The sequence below is a fragment of the Pocillopora verrucosa genome, chromosome 4, assembly GCF_036669915.1.
Source record: "Pocillopora verrucosa isolate sample1 chromosome 4, ASM3666991v2, whole genome shotgun sequence".
In the NCBI taxonomy this organism is placed as follows: Eukaryota; Metazoa; Cnidaria; class Anthozoa; order Scleractinia; family Pocilloporidae; genus Pocillopora; species Pocillopora verrucosa.
Window position 1 is genome coordinate 8,899,788 of NC_089315.1, and position 17,249 is coordinate 8,917,036.

The 17,249-nt window shown below is 37.3% G+C and overlaps 2 protein-coding genes across 2 annotated transcripts; both read right to left on the bottom strand.

Annotated features, from left to right (window-relative positions):
- Positions 1–274: 274 nt before the first annotated feature.
- LOC131795696 (sulfhydryl oxidase 1-like) lies at positions 275–11,507 on the bottom strand. Its single transcript, XM_059113302.2, has 11 exons — positions 11,229–11,507; positions 9,081–9,181; positions 7,820–7,868; positions 7,096–7,198; positions 6,477–6,570; positions 6,161–6,220; positions 4,498–4,583; positions 4,247–4,402; positions 3,337–3,466; positions 2,928–3,044; positions 275–1,997 (listed from the first exon to the last, which is right to left on the bottom strand). Exons 1-11 carry the CDS (start codon positions 11,473–11,475, stop codon positions 1,266–1,268), a joined length of 1,875 nt encoding a protein of 624 aa, XP_058969285.2. The 5' UTR covers positions 11,476–11,507; the 3' UTR covers positions 275–1,265.
- An 888-nt stretch (positions 11,508–12,395) lies between these two features.
- On the bottom strand, positions 12,396–14,563 carry LOC131795693 (uncharacterized). The gene has a single exon (XM_059113295.2). It carries the CDS (start codon positions 14,421–14,423, stop codon positions 12,933–12,935), a length of 1,491 nt encoding a protein of 496 aa, XP_058969278.2. The 5' UTR covers positions 14,424–14,563; the 3' UTR covers positions 12,396–12,932.
- Positions 14,564–17,249: the final 2,686 nt, after the last annotated feature.

Here is a 17,249-nt window from a genome sequence, read left to right on the forward strand (position 1 = left end):
GTGTGTTTCAGTATGGTTGGTATCTGAGTGTGTCTTGTGTTCACTGTCCTCCGTCTGGTATTTTTTCGTTTGTAATTGTCGTGCAAAGTAATCAGCAAACTCCTGTAAAGTGAATAGATTACATGTCAGTAACCGTCTGTTGCAATGTCCACAATAAAGTGTCCTCTACCTGCTGTTTTCAGCACAAGCATAAAATTCCTTTCGTAAGAGCCCATGCTCAAGCTAGATCTCGCTAATTTACAGTATCCAACGCCAACAGGAAGAAAGTCATCAATCCAGTGTCATATTCTTTAATTCGTTGCAACAATTTACTCTTAGAGGTGTCTTAATTCACGTGTGAACATGATCAAATAAATCAGCAGTTCTAGCTGCCTGTCTAGGCTGATTGACTGATTTCAGTGTTGGTAAAATCACAGAGAATAGCGCTTTAAAACGCGATTATCTTTTTGCCTTGTAAGATTTAAAATTTAAGACGATAACGTAGAATAAAATTGAATTCAATCTAAAACTCTATCCATTAATATATTATTATGTACATTGGAAATTTTATAACAATTCAATATCATGTAAACTTTAAGACGTTCCACTTTCTCCAACTAATAATATAACTCTAAAATGCTTCCTTGCTCGAGGAGCTACAAAGGAAAGGTCAGTAGTGCTAATAAAACTCTACAGTACTTCGCGCTAGACCTTATGGGAACTTCTTTTCTTTTTTAAACTCAACATTCAAATCTTACTCAATGAAAATTTATGAGGAGATCAAAGTTTTTTTTCCGCTCCGATTTTAAACCAAGTTAGTTTTCATACATCTTTCAACAGAAAAACAGAATCTTGTGATGGAAATACGTTTGTTTGTTTTTTTTAATTTCTTTGCTTTAAATTTTAAATTTAATTTCAAAAATACATCGTGTTAAATTTTCACTTCCGATTTGCGATTACTTTATCTAGTAAAATCAAAAATAACTCAAATGAATTTAGTCTTGGGAATAGTGTGCCCTTTAGCGGCTTTCATATAAATAAATAAATATTAATAGTAAAATAGACTGAGAGAATTTTAAACAAGTTTTAGCCGGCAATGAAAGCTTCTGACCCTGTAACTTGCTATGATTTAAAAGAAAACCGAACGAATTTCCATTGATCAAGGGCGAAGCATGAAACGACCAGAACATTGACTTTTTAAACAATTTGTGTTCAAGTGAACTTAACTCTCTCGAATCAACAAGTGCCCTGACACGACGCATCACATGAGAATTTTTCTGTTAAGATTAAGGTGTGTGAACGTGAAGCCTTACGATTCTCCGGCGCCTTCGTATGAAATAGATGTACAAGGCGATAACTGCAAAAGCTATGGCTGAATATAAAATCAGACACATGCTGGCGTCAATGGAACTCAGACCGATTATACTAAGATGAGAAACAGAATGACGCTTGGAATGTTTGCTTACAATATCAGTGTCCTCTAACTCTGGGGCTGATCGCGCTGGCGGTTTCTTAATCCTGATATTGTCTACCCCATAATGATTCTTCAAAAATTCCAAGACCACCGCCTCATTCCACTGAACGTTGTGATCATCAGAGCCAGGAACCCGACACTCCTCACAAAGGTCCTTAGACGGAAATTGGATCTTGGGGTGCTTCGGATCTTCACTTTGGTCGCCAGCCAGTCGATCATTCACCTTGTTGTGACCCCGCCACAGCCATAGGATTGCCTCGTTGTGCGAATGGACTTCGTTACTAAGATTTGAAGACATCGCCGTGAAGTGTTTCCTACATTCTTCGCAGCTAAAGAAGTAGCGGATGAATTCTCTGATACGAGAGAGAACATCCAGACCTGTTAGCTGGTGGCTCGAGCCGCAGTTCACGGTGAGTGTGTGGAATAAAGTCCATAAACTACACGGGTAGCCTCGGTACTCTGGCTTGCTACCAGAACAAGCCACCCACTTAACCTTTTTGGGTAGAGGATGGGCGTTTGAGCCACCGTCCAGTCTCACGTTCGCCTGAAAATAAATTGTAGAGACACTGTACAATCAGCCACTGTCACATGATTAACGTCAGTGACTTGCAACTCGCTTACCTAAACTTTCCCCAACGTAATTCATGCTATACAGCCACTAGGAGTAACACTTCTTTCCCTTGATGGGGTGCTAGTCACAACAGGCTACCTCATTCACAGTAGTCTTGCAGTTGTTGGTGTCCACACTGATCGAGTTCACCAAAAAATTTCCTGGGCCATTCTTTTAACATCAATTTTTTGACTTGAATAAAACCCGCAAAATGTCTACCCTTGTATATGCTTTCACAAAATTGAAATCAATACTAACTTTAAATGCTTTATTCGGGCTGACCACCTTTGAAGCGAGCGCTCCCTGGGCTGTATTGCTAACTACAGTGAAAACTTAACCCTGGCTTAGTGTCCACCGTGGTTAGAACACTAACCTGAGATCAGAGACAGGCAAACTCAGAGGTAGTGTGGAAGAGTTTGTTAGCCCACCAATACCTGGAAAGATTGCTACCCATCCAGGACAAGACGCTAGTCAAAAGCCGATAACCTCCCAGAGATTAGTCAAAGTTTCCCTGGAAGTTCGCAGCGACCCACGAATATTCCTGAGAGGGGATAAGTCCTGTGAGAGTGAGATGTCTTGCCCACACGGCTAGAGCTCGAACCCAAACCTCTCGATCGGCAGTCCAGCGCAAGAATCAATCGGCTATCACCTCTGGCACAGCCGATCCATTAGTTTACCGCTTCAGTCACACACGACAAGTCATTCATCGATGCGAACTTCACCAGGAAAAAAACACGGCTTTTTTTTTTAATCACACGAAGCTAAAATCCCACCTTAGCGGTAGAAACGACCCAAGTAAATCAGGCCTTGCTTTTATGTTTTTGGGAATGAGCTGAAGGAAAAAGTTCACCTGTACGAACTTACCTGAGATCGCTGCACATTGTACAAATATTCCGACCTGAAAATGTTTGTCCGCGTGAGAGGCAACTTGGCGTGTAAGTTGTTTAACACCTGGCCCAAGGATGGTCTTCCAGGAAAACACTGAAAATATACATTTTTTTTAATGGAGTTAGTCATTATCTCTGACTGACGTGCACTCTACTTATGTACTCTAATTATCTACTCTGAATATTGGAGACTAACAAAGTTTAAGCATGCATTGTTAACAAATGTCGTCATCATTATCATCACAGTCATTGACGTTATCATTAACTGAATAAAAAAGAGACTAAATTAACCATTCAACAGAAGTGATTTTGTCATAAGATAGAGATACACAATGTATCACACACATGTAGCGTATTTCTGAAAACGGATGAAATCTCTAGGTTACCTTTGCCAGCATTCCTATAAAGTTCCTCAGCGCCAAGTACTCATCTCCCTGGATGATCGGCTTAGTAGCCACTTCAACGTTCAGCATAAAAGATAAACCACTTTCTAAGTCTTGCATATATACCTCGGAACTGTTTCAAAAAGAGGTAAAAAATGCCTTCATAACGTAAATCTTACCAAATCAGTTATTTGGGGAACAACAAGTACATATTATGTGATTCAAAAGGAGATTAACGGACCAACCAAATGAAACTGACACACTGAACTGACTGGCTTGTGGGTAGAATGACTGGTAGGCTAACTGACTGACTAACTGGCTGGCTGGTCGGCTGGCAGACAAAATGACTGACTGACTGATAGACAGACTGAGCAACTGACTAACTGGCTGGCTGAGTGACTTACTGGCTTGCTGGTCAGCTGGCTGACAAAATGACTGACTGACAGACTGAGCAACCGACTAACTCACTGACAGACTGAGCAACTGACTGAGTGACTGATTGGCTTGCTGGTCAGCTGGCTGACAAAATGACTGACTAACAGACTGAGCAACCGACTAACTCACTGACAGACTGAGCAACTGACTGAGTGACTGATTGGCTTGCTAGTCAGCTGGCTGATGAAATGATTGACTGACTGACAGACTAAGCAACTGACTGACTGACAGACCGAGCAACTGACTGACTGACTCACTAGTTGACTAGGTACACCTGACTGACTGGCTGGCTGATGGAATGAATAACTAACTGACTAACTGATTTATGCACAGGCTAGGTCACACAGATTAACTTAACTGAACAAACAATTGAGAACTAACTGATTGGCTCAACTGATTTGAGAGAAAATCAATAAACAGTCAATTTCTTTATTCACATAGTCATTTGATAAGAAAGGTATTACCACAATGTTCCCACCTGCTTCCAGCTTCTTGCTTTCTTTTCTCTGCTTTTCCATGCAATCTCTTGTACAGAGTCATAGCTTCAGTGATTTCTGGGAGCTCCACAGAAGGCTTCACTCCTAAACAAAGTTCTTCAAGGGATTTTTTGTAGCTAGCATGTGTCTTTTCATCACTGCACAAATGAGAAAAAAAAATTGTAGCAAAAAGGTCTCTGGTTTTTTCTAATCCTATGCAGTTACAAATTGTATCAAAAAAGTTTTCACTTACTGTGAAAGTTCTTTAAATGTGCCTCTTCGATGGACCACAATAAGAGAAGGGAATTTCTTTATTGCATATTTCTCTACCAAAAATTTCTGTGTAGAAGAGTAAAATGATTGATCAGTATTTTCTAAAAATTTGGAATTGGAAGACCATCAAGTTACTTGATTGCAAGGGGGTGACCAGTTATTTCACCCAGAGCTGAGTAGCCTACGGCATTATAAGAGACTGAGGAGCCTTTAAAAAATGCTTCCTCTGCAGATTGTTTCATTACTTACCAGTACATGTTGTGACCTAGATAGAGTGTTCACCTCCTATGCCCTAATAACAGCTAACAAGTTTTCCATACTGTATTTGTTTAACAATCAAGAGCTTCTTTTGTAGGTGATCATGTACTTCATTCTTGTGACCTTAATGTTTGATTGAGGGGTGATATTGTAAAGAGAAATTTGATGCTAGTCAATCATAGGGGTTACAGAATTAATGAGTCCCTCTACATTGATGGGACATCATTTGATTAGTGAATCTTAGCTACTTGGAGTTTTGCTGTGAAGATATCTAGCTAGATGCCAAATTGTGCTGAGCGAGGGAATGGAACCAAATGTGTAATGACAAAAGACACCAAATGAGGTCTTAAGATGACAAATATTTAAAAGTGAGTTAAGTCAAAAAAAAAAGAAGGGCAAACAGTGACAATGATAAAGGAAAATGATGGCCAATTCAAGCTGTATCAGAGCAAGGAATATGTTTCAAACATGTATTAAAATTCTGACCAGTAAGATTCATGCCCTAGGAGCAAAATAAGCTCACAAGGTGATTGTCTGACAAAAAAAAGAGTCAAATCAAATAAAATCTGTAAAAAACTTCAAAATATGGTGAATAAGCTGACAAATATGTGTCACGTTTAACCATATGGCTGCCAAATATTCATGCAAAAATCAAATTGAAGACAAGAATTAAAATTGCTCATATCTATCTTTGAACTGTTTTCATCTTTGATTTCAAGACTTTGAAGCCCTTTTCCAGTTGAACATTCTTCTGTATGTTTGCTCTTTGTTTGTGAGGTCTAAAAGGTGTATTTTGATCAAGAATGGAGAAAAAGAAGGAAAAACCACCTTGATGATTTTAAAGAACAGTCCAACAATATATTTCCATATCGAGCATTGGGACTGTTGTCATTGTCGATATTAAGACTCTGAAGCCCTTTTTTTCCCAATTAAGTATCCTGCACACATTTCCTGTTCATTTGTAAGGTCTACACAGGTGTATTTTGATCAAGGATGGAGTGAAAAAAAAAAAGGAAAAAACCCACCAGATCATTTCAGCCTATAGGCCTGACAGCAGATGCCAATTTGAATTATGTTGATAAATCCATGTACTCAGGCAACTATTTCAGCCTTTGTACCACCCCAGCTATTTTAACAGAAATCAAATGTATGATATAGGGAAAAGAGGCAAACCTAGTAAGGGAGGCAGGGAATTAATTGTCTAACAGAACAGAGAATGGAGGGAGGGAATGAATGAGTAATTAAGTAAATTTCTGACTGACGTTATACCATGAGATAAAATGTCAACATAATATCTGTAGAGGATGCGACTTATTGCAATGGTGCAACAATTGTGTTTGCCAACAAGACTGCTGCCAAGATTAAGATATAGGCAAGACACTCACATTTCGACTCAGGACTCTTCTTACACCCAACCCTGGGCATTTCATCATGTCTAACATGACCTGAAAAAATATATAATCATGGTTATATTCAGCTCAATAGTGAAAGCATACAATGCAATTTACAATGACTTTCAACTATTTGATTTTTTATTGTTAAGCACCATAATTGATTTACAAAGAGTATACAAATCACAGTAGTTTAATTAAAATCATTTTCAGCTACAAAAGATATAGGATTTAATTTTGTGCAGTCAAAACTTAACAACAGGCTACTAAAAATATCTAATCATTGGGGCCTGCTTTAGAAAGAACTCACCTCACGACCAATATATGAAGTTGGTACCTCAAAAATTAATGCCAACTCATCATACAATGTTTTACCCTCCACAAAACTGGATACAAATTCTTTCCTGCAGGAAAAATTTAAATTTAGGTAATAAAGAAACTGAATTCAGTGCCAACAAAACTTTATAAACATTAATTAATTAAAAGAAATAGCAAATGTGTGGGAAGGGTGGCAATTTTTTACATCAAAATCATATCTCTTTATTATATAAACTGTGGTGTTTACAGCCCTGAGAAAAGCCTTACTTAATGCAAAATTCAATATATTTTTGTGAAATAGGTTTGATATTCCCATCATCTACTGACAGGTAACTCGCCTACAAACAGGCAACTTGCCTTTCTCACCATTCTATTAGGCAGATGAATGAATAACAAAGTGTTCACCAGTCGACTTTTCTTGTCAGTAAAGACTTAGTGTTTATTTTACCAAACAAGATAATACGTGGTTGCTTGTAGATATGGCATTTCTCTTCCTGTGTTCAACTTGATATCTCTTGAGTTAGCACAGAGAACTATCGAGATATGAAGTTGAACGCTTGAAGATATCAACACCCACCCATACGTCATTCTTTATTTCTCAATTAGCTTACCCTATGGGTACAAAATCCAAATCTGTACGAATTAACCCAAGTGTTTTTTGTAGCTCAGCAACCTTGACCATTTCATGGATAATACCTAGAAGTGTTCTTTCTCCTAATTGAAATGAAGAAAATTAATAAATTTCAATTCCAACTATTAACCAAAATTTCACACAAACTGAGCAATAAAAGATAATTATGACAAAATCCTCAATTGTGATTGGTCATTAGCCACTTTTATCTGAGCATTTGTAGAACAGTATACATATATGGTTGTGTACAAAAGCATAATAGGACAGTTTAGAAATCATGCCATACATGTAACTGACATTCAAGTGAAGGCAGATCTGATTGGTTGTCAACTTTGGTTTTTTTTCAGTGAAGTCTTTCTCAAACATATTCTTACTTTCTTGTAACAAAACTGATCTTAAAAACATCTTTTTATCTTGTTATGCATGATCTTAGTAAAATTGAAAGGTTAAATTCTACACATAATCTATTAATTGACTTAGCACTAACTCAAGAGTGCAAAAAATTTTAAGCACGCCATCTTTTAATTACTGTTAATCATTTTGAGATTATTTACAAATCACCAAAATAGTGAAAATAATAAGAATCAATTATTAAATAATAACATCCAAAAATAAAAAAATCACAGTTAATGCTTCATGGGAATATTTAATATCCTAACTGTATGTGACAAGAAAGTTATCTACATCATATCCTAACATCATACCTGTAAATGTTTTGCCTAGATTAGAGCTTGGAGCAGATGCATTAAAAAACTATTGGAGAGAAAACATCAGCAGAAGGGTAAATATAGTGTGTTGAAACAAAAGCGCCTGGATGTACACAGTAAATCTTTTCTGTTAATTATTAGGACTCAGCATAAATAATAATGTCAAGACACTTTATCAATAGTATTATTTCATGAGAAAAATGCTTCCATGCACTAGTTTATACAGCTGTATATTTCGTCAAGCAAACAAATTCCATCTGAAATAACATATGATTTAAACTGTGTTGTTGGTTTTTATGGTGCTTCATTCTCGAAAGGGACCAATGGCAATACTTCATGTGTATTTGTAGAGAAAGGAGGCCTCCGGTGACATGAAAGCCCCTTTTTTGTGTAATATAATCTGAGAAACTCAAGTGGTGTGCTGTTTGATTTCAACTGGTCTTGGACCAAGAAAATTTTGCTGATCTCTTCTTGCCTAAATCTTCTCTACATTCTCTGATATCAAGAATGTAGATTACTAGTCATATAATATTATAAAATTGTCTTCATACAAAACATCCCTAAATGTGGTCCATAAGAAAATTTTGATAATTTTGTAATAAAAGCCTGTTTGTGTATTATCTCCAGAAGTGTCACAACCCACAGAAAATGCACAGATACAATTGACAGTTTGTTGCAAAGCTCCTTTTTTTCCAGGCTTCCCAGATCACCTTCAAATTCAGAATTAAAGCCAAATCCTACATCACACAGCACCTGACCCCTTGAGTCTCTAATTCCACATTAAGATAAGATTGACAGTGGAGACACACAGAGTTTGAGTCATGGCACATTGTTAACCTTCCAACCTCTAACAGTGGCTAGCTACTTAGTTTTGGCTTATAGTATCACCACTGAAAGAGAAAAACAAAAATGATGGCCAGCTAAAAAGCTTTTGATTTAACCTTCCAACCTCTAACAGTGGCTAGCTACTTAGTTTTGGCTTATAGTATCACCACTGAAAGAGAAAAACAAAAATGATGGCCAGCTAAAAAGCTTTTGATTGTTATCAAAATTCTCCTTGTCACTACCACAGGCAATATATAAATTATACTGTGGAGAATATGCATACTGATGTAAAGTGTTAAGAGTTAACAATAAACAGATTGTATGACTCGTTGTATGGACCTGCCACAGTGACCTGTTGCCTTGTGTTTCATGACCTCTGTTACAATGCCATGCTAAACTGAGCACCAACAAATGACTAGTGTGTCACACTCACCTTTACAGAAGGATAACCTTCTATTTGATAATGTACACATGTTGCTAGATTACGTTCTTCAGCACAATCGATAGCAGCAACATGTATAAGCTGCTTCCAGTCTATAAATTAAAGAATATAGGTAACAGTGAGAACTCAATGGAAAAAAGGCAAATTCTAAAATTAAGAGGAGATTCACAATGTGGCTACACAATATCCTCTGTTTAAACTTTTCCTTGTTTGTTTTAGTTATTGTTCATGTTTAAGGCAAGATGCGTAACAATGAAAAATTCAAAAAATTGATTTCAAGACAGATATGATTTCATAAATGAACTTATAAAAATAGTTCATTATAATTCCTGTCATAATCCATCTGATATTTTTGCTTGCTAGTAATTGATATAATTGCATCACATGATGCAGCATGCCCCAGCTACAACTAGGGAATATCTGAGGATATAACCCAAGTGATATTTGCCAATTTTCAAACCGTACATCAACTGCAATAAAAGCGATTGTTTAAAATTCAAATCAAGATGAAAGAGCATTTAGCTGTTGTTACAGAGAAAGGGATGTTTTTTGGTTCATTAAGTCATACCAGAGATTACTGAAAAGTAAATATCCCATGTGCAGCAAACAGTCAATTGTTTCAAACACTAATTCATTGCAACTATCGATACATACTATCAAACCAAATAGAGGCTACTGCTTAATATATAATTCTTGACCCTTTAACTCCCAAGATCTGATTGTTAATTCTCCCTTCCTGTCAATTTTGTTTTCTTCTTTTCCTCTACAAGTGAATTTTGCATTTAAAAGAAAACCAAGTGCTTGTGGAAGACAGGGGAAGGAAACAAAACTTTGCATAAAGCCAAGATGGACACTGCACATTTTAAAGGCAAAAAGACCAAAAAGCTAAATTTTTCCACAGATTTTGTTTGAAATTGTACTTTAAGATGGTTCTGATCAGAAATCTGATTTAAACTAAAGTAGATATAATGTTCCTTCTAAAAATAATCAATAAAAATCATTCATCAAAGAAATAGGAGGCATCTGCATACAGGCTATCATGCCTAGACTCAATATTAAATTCTATATATATCATACATTTCAGCTGTTCATTAAAACTGGCACAGGTAAAATTTATCTCTGTTTTAAAACAGATTTTAGTGCAAAACAAAGCGATGAGAAAATCATTATTTCATTTCATGCAAAAAGATACCTTATTTTCACAAGAAAGGTGTAGCACTTAGACTTATTTCTTCAGTGAAGCTTTCTCTTTGACAAATAGCTTTTTGTTCAAAAAGAAAGGCCTTGTGCCTGTCTAAATTAGACATAATGAATATACTTGTTATTCTGAATAAATTTGCCTCAATAATAATGGCTGGTTTTCTTTCCGAGCTTAATGTTTTAATTGAAACAAGCAAACAGCTTCCACATGTATCCCTTGTGTCTAAGTCTTGTTTTCCCACACCATCATTTGGTTTTAGTAAGATCACGACTTTAAAGCAAATCAAAATAAAGGATATAAAAGAGCTGAAAAGGATCAGCAAGTAAAATAAAATGAAAACCAATGGGGTTTTGTCGCGAATAGGTTCTCAAAAAACCAGCTGTTTACTTATAATTTACATTTAAATAGACTTCCTCTTCGAAACTTCATTCCGTGGGCCAATACAAGAAATATAATGGTTTTCGTTCTTTCAGCTCAAGCTTTAAGTTCGTTTCAGCCTTATTTCTGCAGCAGGCACCGAAGAAGGAATGGCGATTTAAAAAAATTCCCCATAACTGTGTGGTGTTAAGTTCCCTTTCCTCTGTGACTGATAAATAATTTATCAGGATAAAGAAAATGAACTTGCGACGGCAGCTGACTTTTGTCGCCAATCTTAGATTCGACAGATTGGCCCTGACAAAACATATTATTCGCTTCTTAGCAAATAAAAGGGAAGGGCTGGGAAAATAATTCGCCCTGAAACAATTATTATAGAGATCTCATTCCCTCTTATTTCATGTCATTAAAAATAGATCACATCCAAACAAAGAACATTCGATCGCGAGCAGATTGATAGATTTTTAGTTATCCACTCTTGTAGTTCTTTCCCAATTTCCTCAGTCATATCACATCATAAATAAATTTCTACCGCAAGATACATTCTATTCGTTAGGACTCACCTTTTGCCATTTTTGCCAGCTTCTTCCATGTAGGAGCAAACGCATGACAATGTCCGCAAAAACTGGAATAAAATTCTACTACCCAAGCCGATGGGCTATTATGAATTACACTGGAGATTGTATCGTTTTCTAAAAGAACCATTTGATCGGCTAACGAATATAAAACGCCATAAGAAAGTCTAAAAGAAAGGAAAAAAACAAAACAAACTACAAAACAACAGCGTATGTTTCCTCTGTGTTCGGCCATCTTTCATGACGACCGCGATTTACCGCTGGTTGTATTGAAGGCTCATAAAATTTGACTGACGACCGAGAGCGATTGCTGGCCTGTCAAGAGGCTTCTAAAAGAACAAATATTTTTATAAAGGTCCGACATCGGCTATTATCTGATAAAGATTCGGTTTCTGATTGCATGGAAATTGACCAAGAGAGGGCAAGAACAGGTCCTCCTGATCGCCTAAATTATTCGATTGTCTACAGCTTTCCTATGTGAATTTTTTCACACCTGCGTAACTTTTTAAATCAATAGTATTATTTATTAGGACAATCGCAAACCGTATTGACTCGTGCTGCTTTGTGACCTGCCGAAAACTGTTTCAAATGACAAATTTTTTCAGCCGGGTCTTTGCAATATTCCACATCGGATGTTTTGGTGAAGCATGGGATGCTGGGCGAGAACTGCGTAAGCGATTTAGAAGTCAAAGGTATGACGCTTTCCGCTAATATTACTCCAATTTCCAAAAATGTTCCCAATACTAACGAATATTGCTGAAGCTTCATTTTGGAATCCACGTCCACAAGATGCAAGTCCAATTTATGGTCGATATGGGAGAGTAAGGCTTATGGTTGCACAACCCTTTAGAAGTGACTAGCATCTATATTCCCCATACAATGTCTCCAAAGAATCAAACATTAAGGTAACGAGAATAAAGGAAAAGATCACGAACTAAACAAGCTCTTGATTTTTAAACAAATACTTCTTGTCGACGCCGCAGAAAATGTGTAGAGAACGGTATGAAGAGTATGTATTCTGATCAGTGTTGGGATGTAAATGGTTAAAATGAAGTGCACGTGATAACGGGTACATTTGACAGAAGAGCACGTGATACCTTTTTTACACATATTTCACCGTGTTAGCAAATGCAACAGCTGGGAAAAGCACTGAGATGAAAAATCAAAAACTGCTGACAAAATGACAGTTCCAAAAATGACAGTCTATTTATAAGTTTATTCCTAAATATTTCTTCGAAAAAGCAGGAAAGGCTGACTGAAAGACTGAGAGGATCATTTACTGTAATCTCCCTAGAATCTACAGGCAGCTAGGGTAGGAGCCGGCAACCAGGTTTCCAACAATGGCGCGTGAAGGTGGCTCTAACTCCAGGCTCCCTCAACGGCCAGACTCGGTTGCTGTACGGTTGCTGATTGAGTTTTGCTTTGGTGTTGCTCTCTTCAAGCTGAGAAAACGATTGCGATTTAGAGCGAAAAGAGAGGAGCGATTCGTGAACAAATCGCACTGCTGAGAGCCCATCAGATTGCAAAGATCATCTATGGTTTAAAAATAGATGCAATAAATCGAGATACCACTCAATCATGTAATCGCTGATAATTTTTTTTTCTGTATTATTATCGTAACCTGTTGGCTGGATAATGTACATTCATATCACAACATGAAGCTAATTGTTAAGCATTTCCAGGACTTACTGATTAATATGAGTTTTTCGTACAATCAATCAGTTGGAAGTTCCTGCCACGCATCTTTACGCCATTTTGAACAAGAAAATCACGAATAATCCGGCTACTCACTATAATATACCAACAGCCTTCGTGTTCTTGACAGATAAGTTTTATAACTCCCAGCTGAACAAAACCTTCCAAACTTTCGGCAATTTCCAGTATTGAAACGTCGGGAAAGTTCTTCTTTCTTTCACTACGTTGTGCTGTGAAACCAAGCTTGTATAAACTCTCATCTTTTGTGTTCATTTCGTCGTGGGAATGCTCAATCACAAGAACCGAAGATTGACGATCATCTTCCGAAGTTGAAAACCCTTTGTCTTTCGAAGATATATTTTTTAAGTCTTTTTCCTTGTTTCTGTATTTTTCGTTAGATCTCTGAGGTAAATTTGATGTGCTTTCCTCTTGGCTGTTTCTCGCTGTCTTAAAGTTTCTGTTGCCGCCTCTCGTGGTTTTCCGACCTTCAATTTGAGGAAATATCTCTTCCTCTTTTACTCCGGATTTCAAAACTTTTTTCACCCACTTAGACTTCTTTTTGCTTTTCATTGACTTGATGTCAAATATTCCTACACTGCTGTTATGAAGCATTTTCAAGAAATTCGTTTTCGGTGCTGGCATTAAAGGGTAAGAACGCGATCTCAAGTGATGATCACTGGTTTGCAGCGGAGCAGTCGATTGTTTACGGTTTTTCATATGTTCTTGACTCTTTTCTGATATTCCTTTCTCGCCATTTATAAGAGTGGACATCCCCTGCCTGACTTTCAAGAAATTTGTGTCTGGTTCCGCTATCGAGAGGTGAGACCGAGATCTCCAGTGATGACCATTGGTTTGCAGAGGAGCAGTCGATTGTTTTCGGTTATTTCTACGTTCTTGACTCGTTTCTGATTTTCCAGTTTCACTAACTTCAAGAGTAAACGTCCCCTGCCTAACAAGAGGGGCCGAAAAAGATACAGTTTTATTTCTTATTGTTTTGTGATTTGACTGAGCCGAAGTCTTCACAATTTTTCTGTAACAACGTCTATTAGTATCTGTGTTATGATCAACAGCTAATGACTCTGGCCTACTCATTTTATTTTTAGCGGGCTGAAAATCTCTTTCTTTAACTTTTACACCATCCTTGGTAATATTTCGCTCTTGCACTCGAAGTTTCGATCTGCTGAGAAGTTTTCCCTTCTTTGTTTTAGCTCGCATCAATGCTGTGTTTCCATGCCGACCGTCATTGTGTTTGTCGTAGTTATGTGAAAATCCTCTTGCACAGGTAGAAGTCGGTAAAAACCGAGGCTCCTGTTTGTCAAAATCCACCAAATCGACCTCGCCTAAAATTTCCGACAAGTCCTGATCACCAGTCTGAAACTTTCTATCACAGCCAATACAGCCTTTCCCAGTACACAGAATATTCCCTATTTTCGTTTGGTGGACCCGATCTCTTGTGTACAATGGAGCTGTCGATATAAGCTCGCTCATTGTTTTCTTACTTGAAACAGAACACTGTGAATACGAAGGTGACGAAGCGAGAATCCTCACTTCGTCTGGACACCGTCAAAGAGTAGAAAAATAAACCTTTTTTCGTAAAACATGTCTACCAGTCTTAAAGTGCGACTGAAAACTCGTAAGAATTCATAGATATACTCCTTTGGTCGAAAACAATGTATTTAAAATTCATTTTCAATCCTTTTTGATTGGTGAACGCGGACACCTGCCGTTTACCATCGCGATCAATTAGCGCTTTGATTGGACAAAATGTTTATTTTATGCAGTGCTTTGATGAAAGGGGTGAAAACTCGGCACAGCAAGTAAGATATTACAATGAAATGACAACTTGCTATTTGCACAAAATATGTACTCGATCACTTTTGTGAAATTATGCATGTGGGGCGACGTCCAAAGAATTAATTCACACGACGGAGACAAACTATCGTGATTAACCAGAAGCTGACCACATAATATAAAATGGCTTTTTGCGTTTGGAGTGTTAATACTTTTAATTTTAAAGATTTCAAACATATGTTTTTGAGAGCTTCGGTAAGGAACATATTAAAGTGTATCTTTTCCGCCAGAAAAATTCCCGGCTATTGCATGTCTTCCCCAAAAAATGATAAATATAGAGTGTAAAATTCTACACAAAAGCTGTCGGAAAGACAGTCATAAATAACAAAACCACGTCTAAACGTCTGAGGATGAAAATAAGTGAAAACCAATTGTCATGGAAATCAGATACATTTTGTCGATCTGAAAATGCACCAGTGATCAAAAACAAATCAGGAATAAAATATGAGGCACGAAAGATGACAACCCAATTTACTAAACTCCAACAATTTTTATCGAGGGGGGCATTGGGGCCTATTAGAAACCGCAAAACCGTAGAAAAAAACCATCCAGAACCAAAAAACCGAAAAAATTCGACCAAGACCGAAAACTGCATGCAAAACTGTCAAAACCGATACATTTTCACATCCCAGTTATTAAAACCCTGATCGATCCGATACAGTGGTGACAAGTGGAACATACAGAGTAAACTACATTAATTCCATTCAAGACGCGTGAACCCCCAAGGGATCCCTTCGATATTTCAATTTGTTTGTCACGCATTCCTCTCAATAACATTTGCGTTTAGCGTTTATTCAATAGGAAAAACCAAAAACTGCATCGGATATCAAATTCGAAAACCCGTCGGTACTTTTCATGAAAACCGAAAACCAAATGCTAAAAAGATACGGGAAATCCGTAAACCGCAATAATCCGTGTACCTTAGTGCCAACCGATTTTCAATTGTATAGGAAAATGAACCTCAAATTTTATTTTCGTTTTTCGTTTGTCTTCGCAGTAAAAAAACGATAATGGACTTCCATTTTGGTATTTTATTTTTCCCCGTCGGGAAGGAAACGTAATTCAAATTCACTCAATGCTCTCCGTTTTTCTTTTTCTGTAGCTCAAAAAAAAACGGATTTTAATTTTCTTTTTCGTTTAAAAGTTAAAGTTAAAACATATTGCTCATATCATGCGATCCAAGAATAAAATATCTAAAAAAGGAGTAAAAATATTATCCCTAAGCTGACTTAATTTAAAATGTTTATACAAAGCATTCTTCAAAGTATTTACAGATTGAGAAGCGCGTAGCCTAAGGGGAGGTGATTCCAACATCTTGAGGTTGTTGCAGAAAACGTGCGGCCTCCCTCTTTCTCTCTAATGTATCTTCAAGGTAAAATTGTTAAATTAGCACCTCGTGTATTTCTGCTGTGCTGGCTGTTTGTTTAGTTCTAACAGTTCGTTTATATGGGCAGGGCAAGTACTCATAATCTTCTTGTAGGCCATTAAGCATCTTCTGATGTCAGACTCGATGTTATATGGCACCTACCCTAAAGTACTATTAAATAGATCCACAGTGCCATGGCGTTGTTGGGCGTCAAGGACGATTCGAGCACAGCGTTTCTGCAGCTTAAATATCTTATTTATATCATCATGACTACAGCAGCTTGTCCATGTTACACTGCAACATAATATCAGTGGATTAATAAAAGAATTATAAAGTGTACGCTCTGCTCATGGTAAGTAAGCCTTAATTTTGTTAAGTATGCCGATACGCTTTGAAAACTTCTTACATAAAGAGTCGATATGAACATCGAAACTGAGCTGTTCATCAAGTTCAAGGCTTAGCAGCTTGACATTCTTGACCTGTTCTAATGTACTTCCCTTAAGCTCTATCTTGAGCTTGCGATCTTCATTACTCAGTTAAACGTTTTCGTAGGCGCAGTCCATCAGTTCGTATTGTCTTCGTCTCGGAACAATTTGGCACAAAACAGGGGCAGTTTGTTGTTTGTTGCCCACTCATCGACGAGGGAGAGTGTTCTTGAACTCTTCTACATTTATATAATAAGAAGAAGCGAGGAGGGTGGTATCGTCAGCAAACATGCCGTCGTTTCGCGTGTGAACATTTAAGGGCAAGTCATTTATGAACAACACAAAAAGTAAGGGACCCAATATGGAACGGTCGATGTCTGTCCTTTGAATGAAACCAGTTGAATACGATTGTTTATATATGACTTGAACCAAAGTAAAGTGCTCCTATCCAGTTTAATGGCCTTAAGCTTGCTAAGTAGAGTCACGTGATCTACCATGTCAAAGGCCTTCTTATAATCAACTAGAACCATACCATTGATATGGTTTTTGTCCAAATTGAATCGCAGAGTATCAACTATATAGGCAAGCGCTGTCTCTGTGCTGTACTGCTTTCTAAATCCGGACTGGTTCTTATAGATGAGGTCGTGCACAATTAGATATTCAGACAAATGG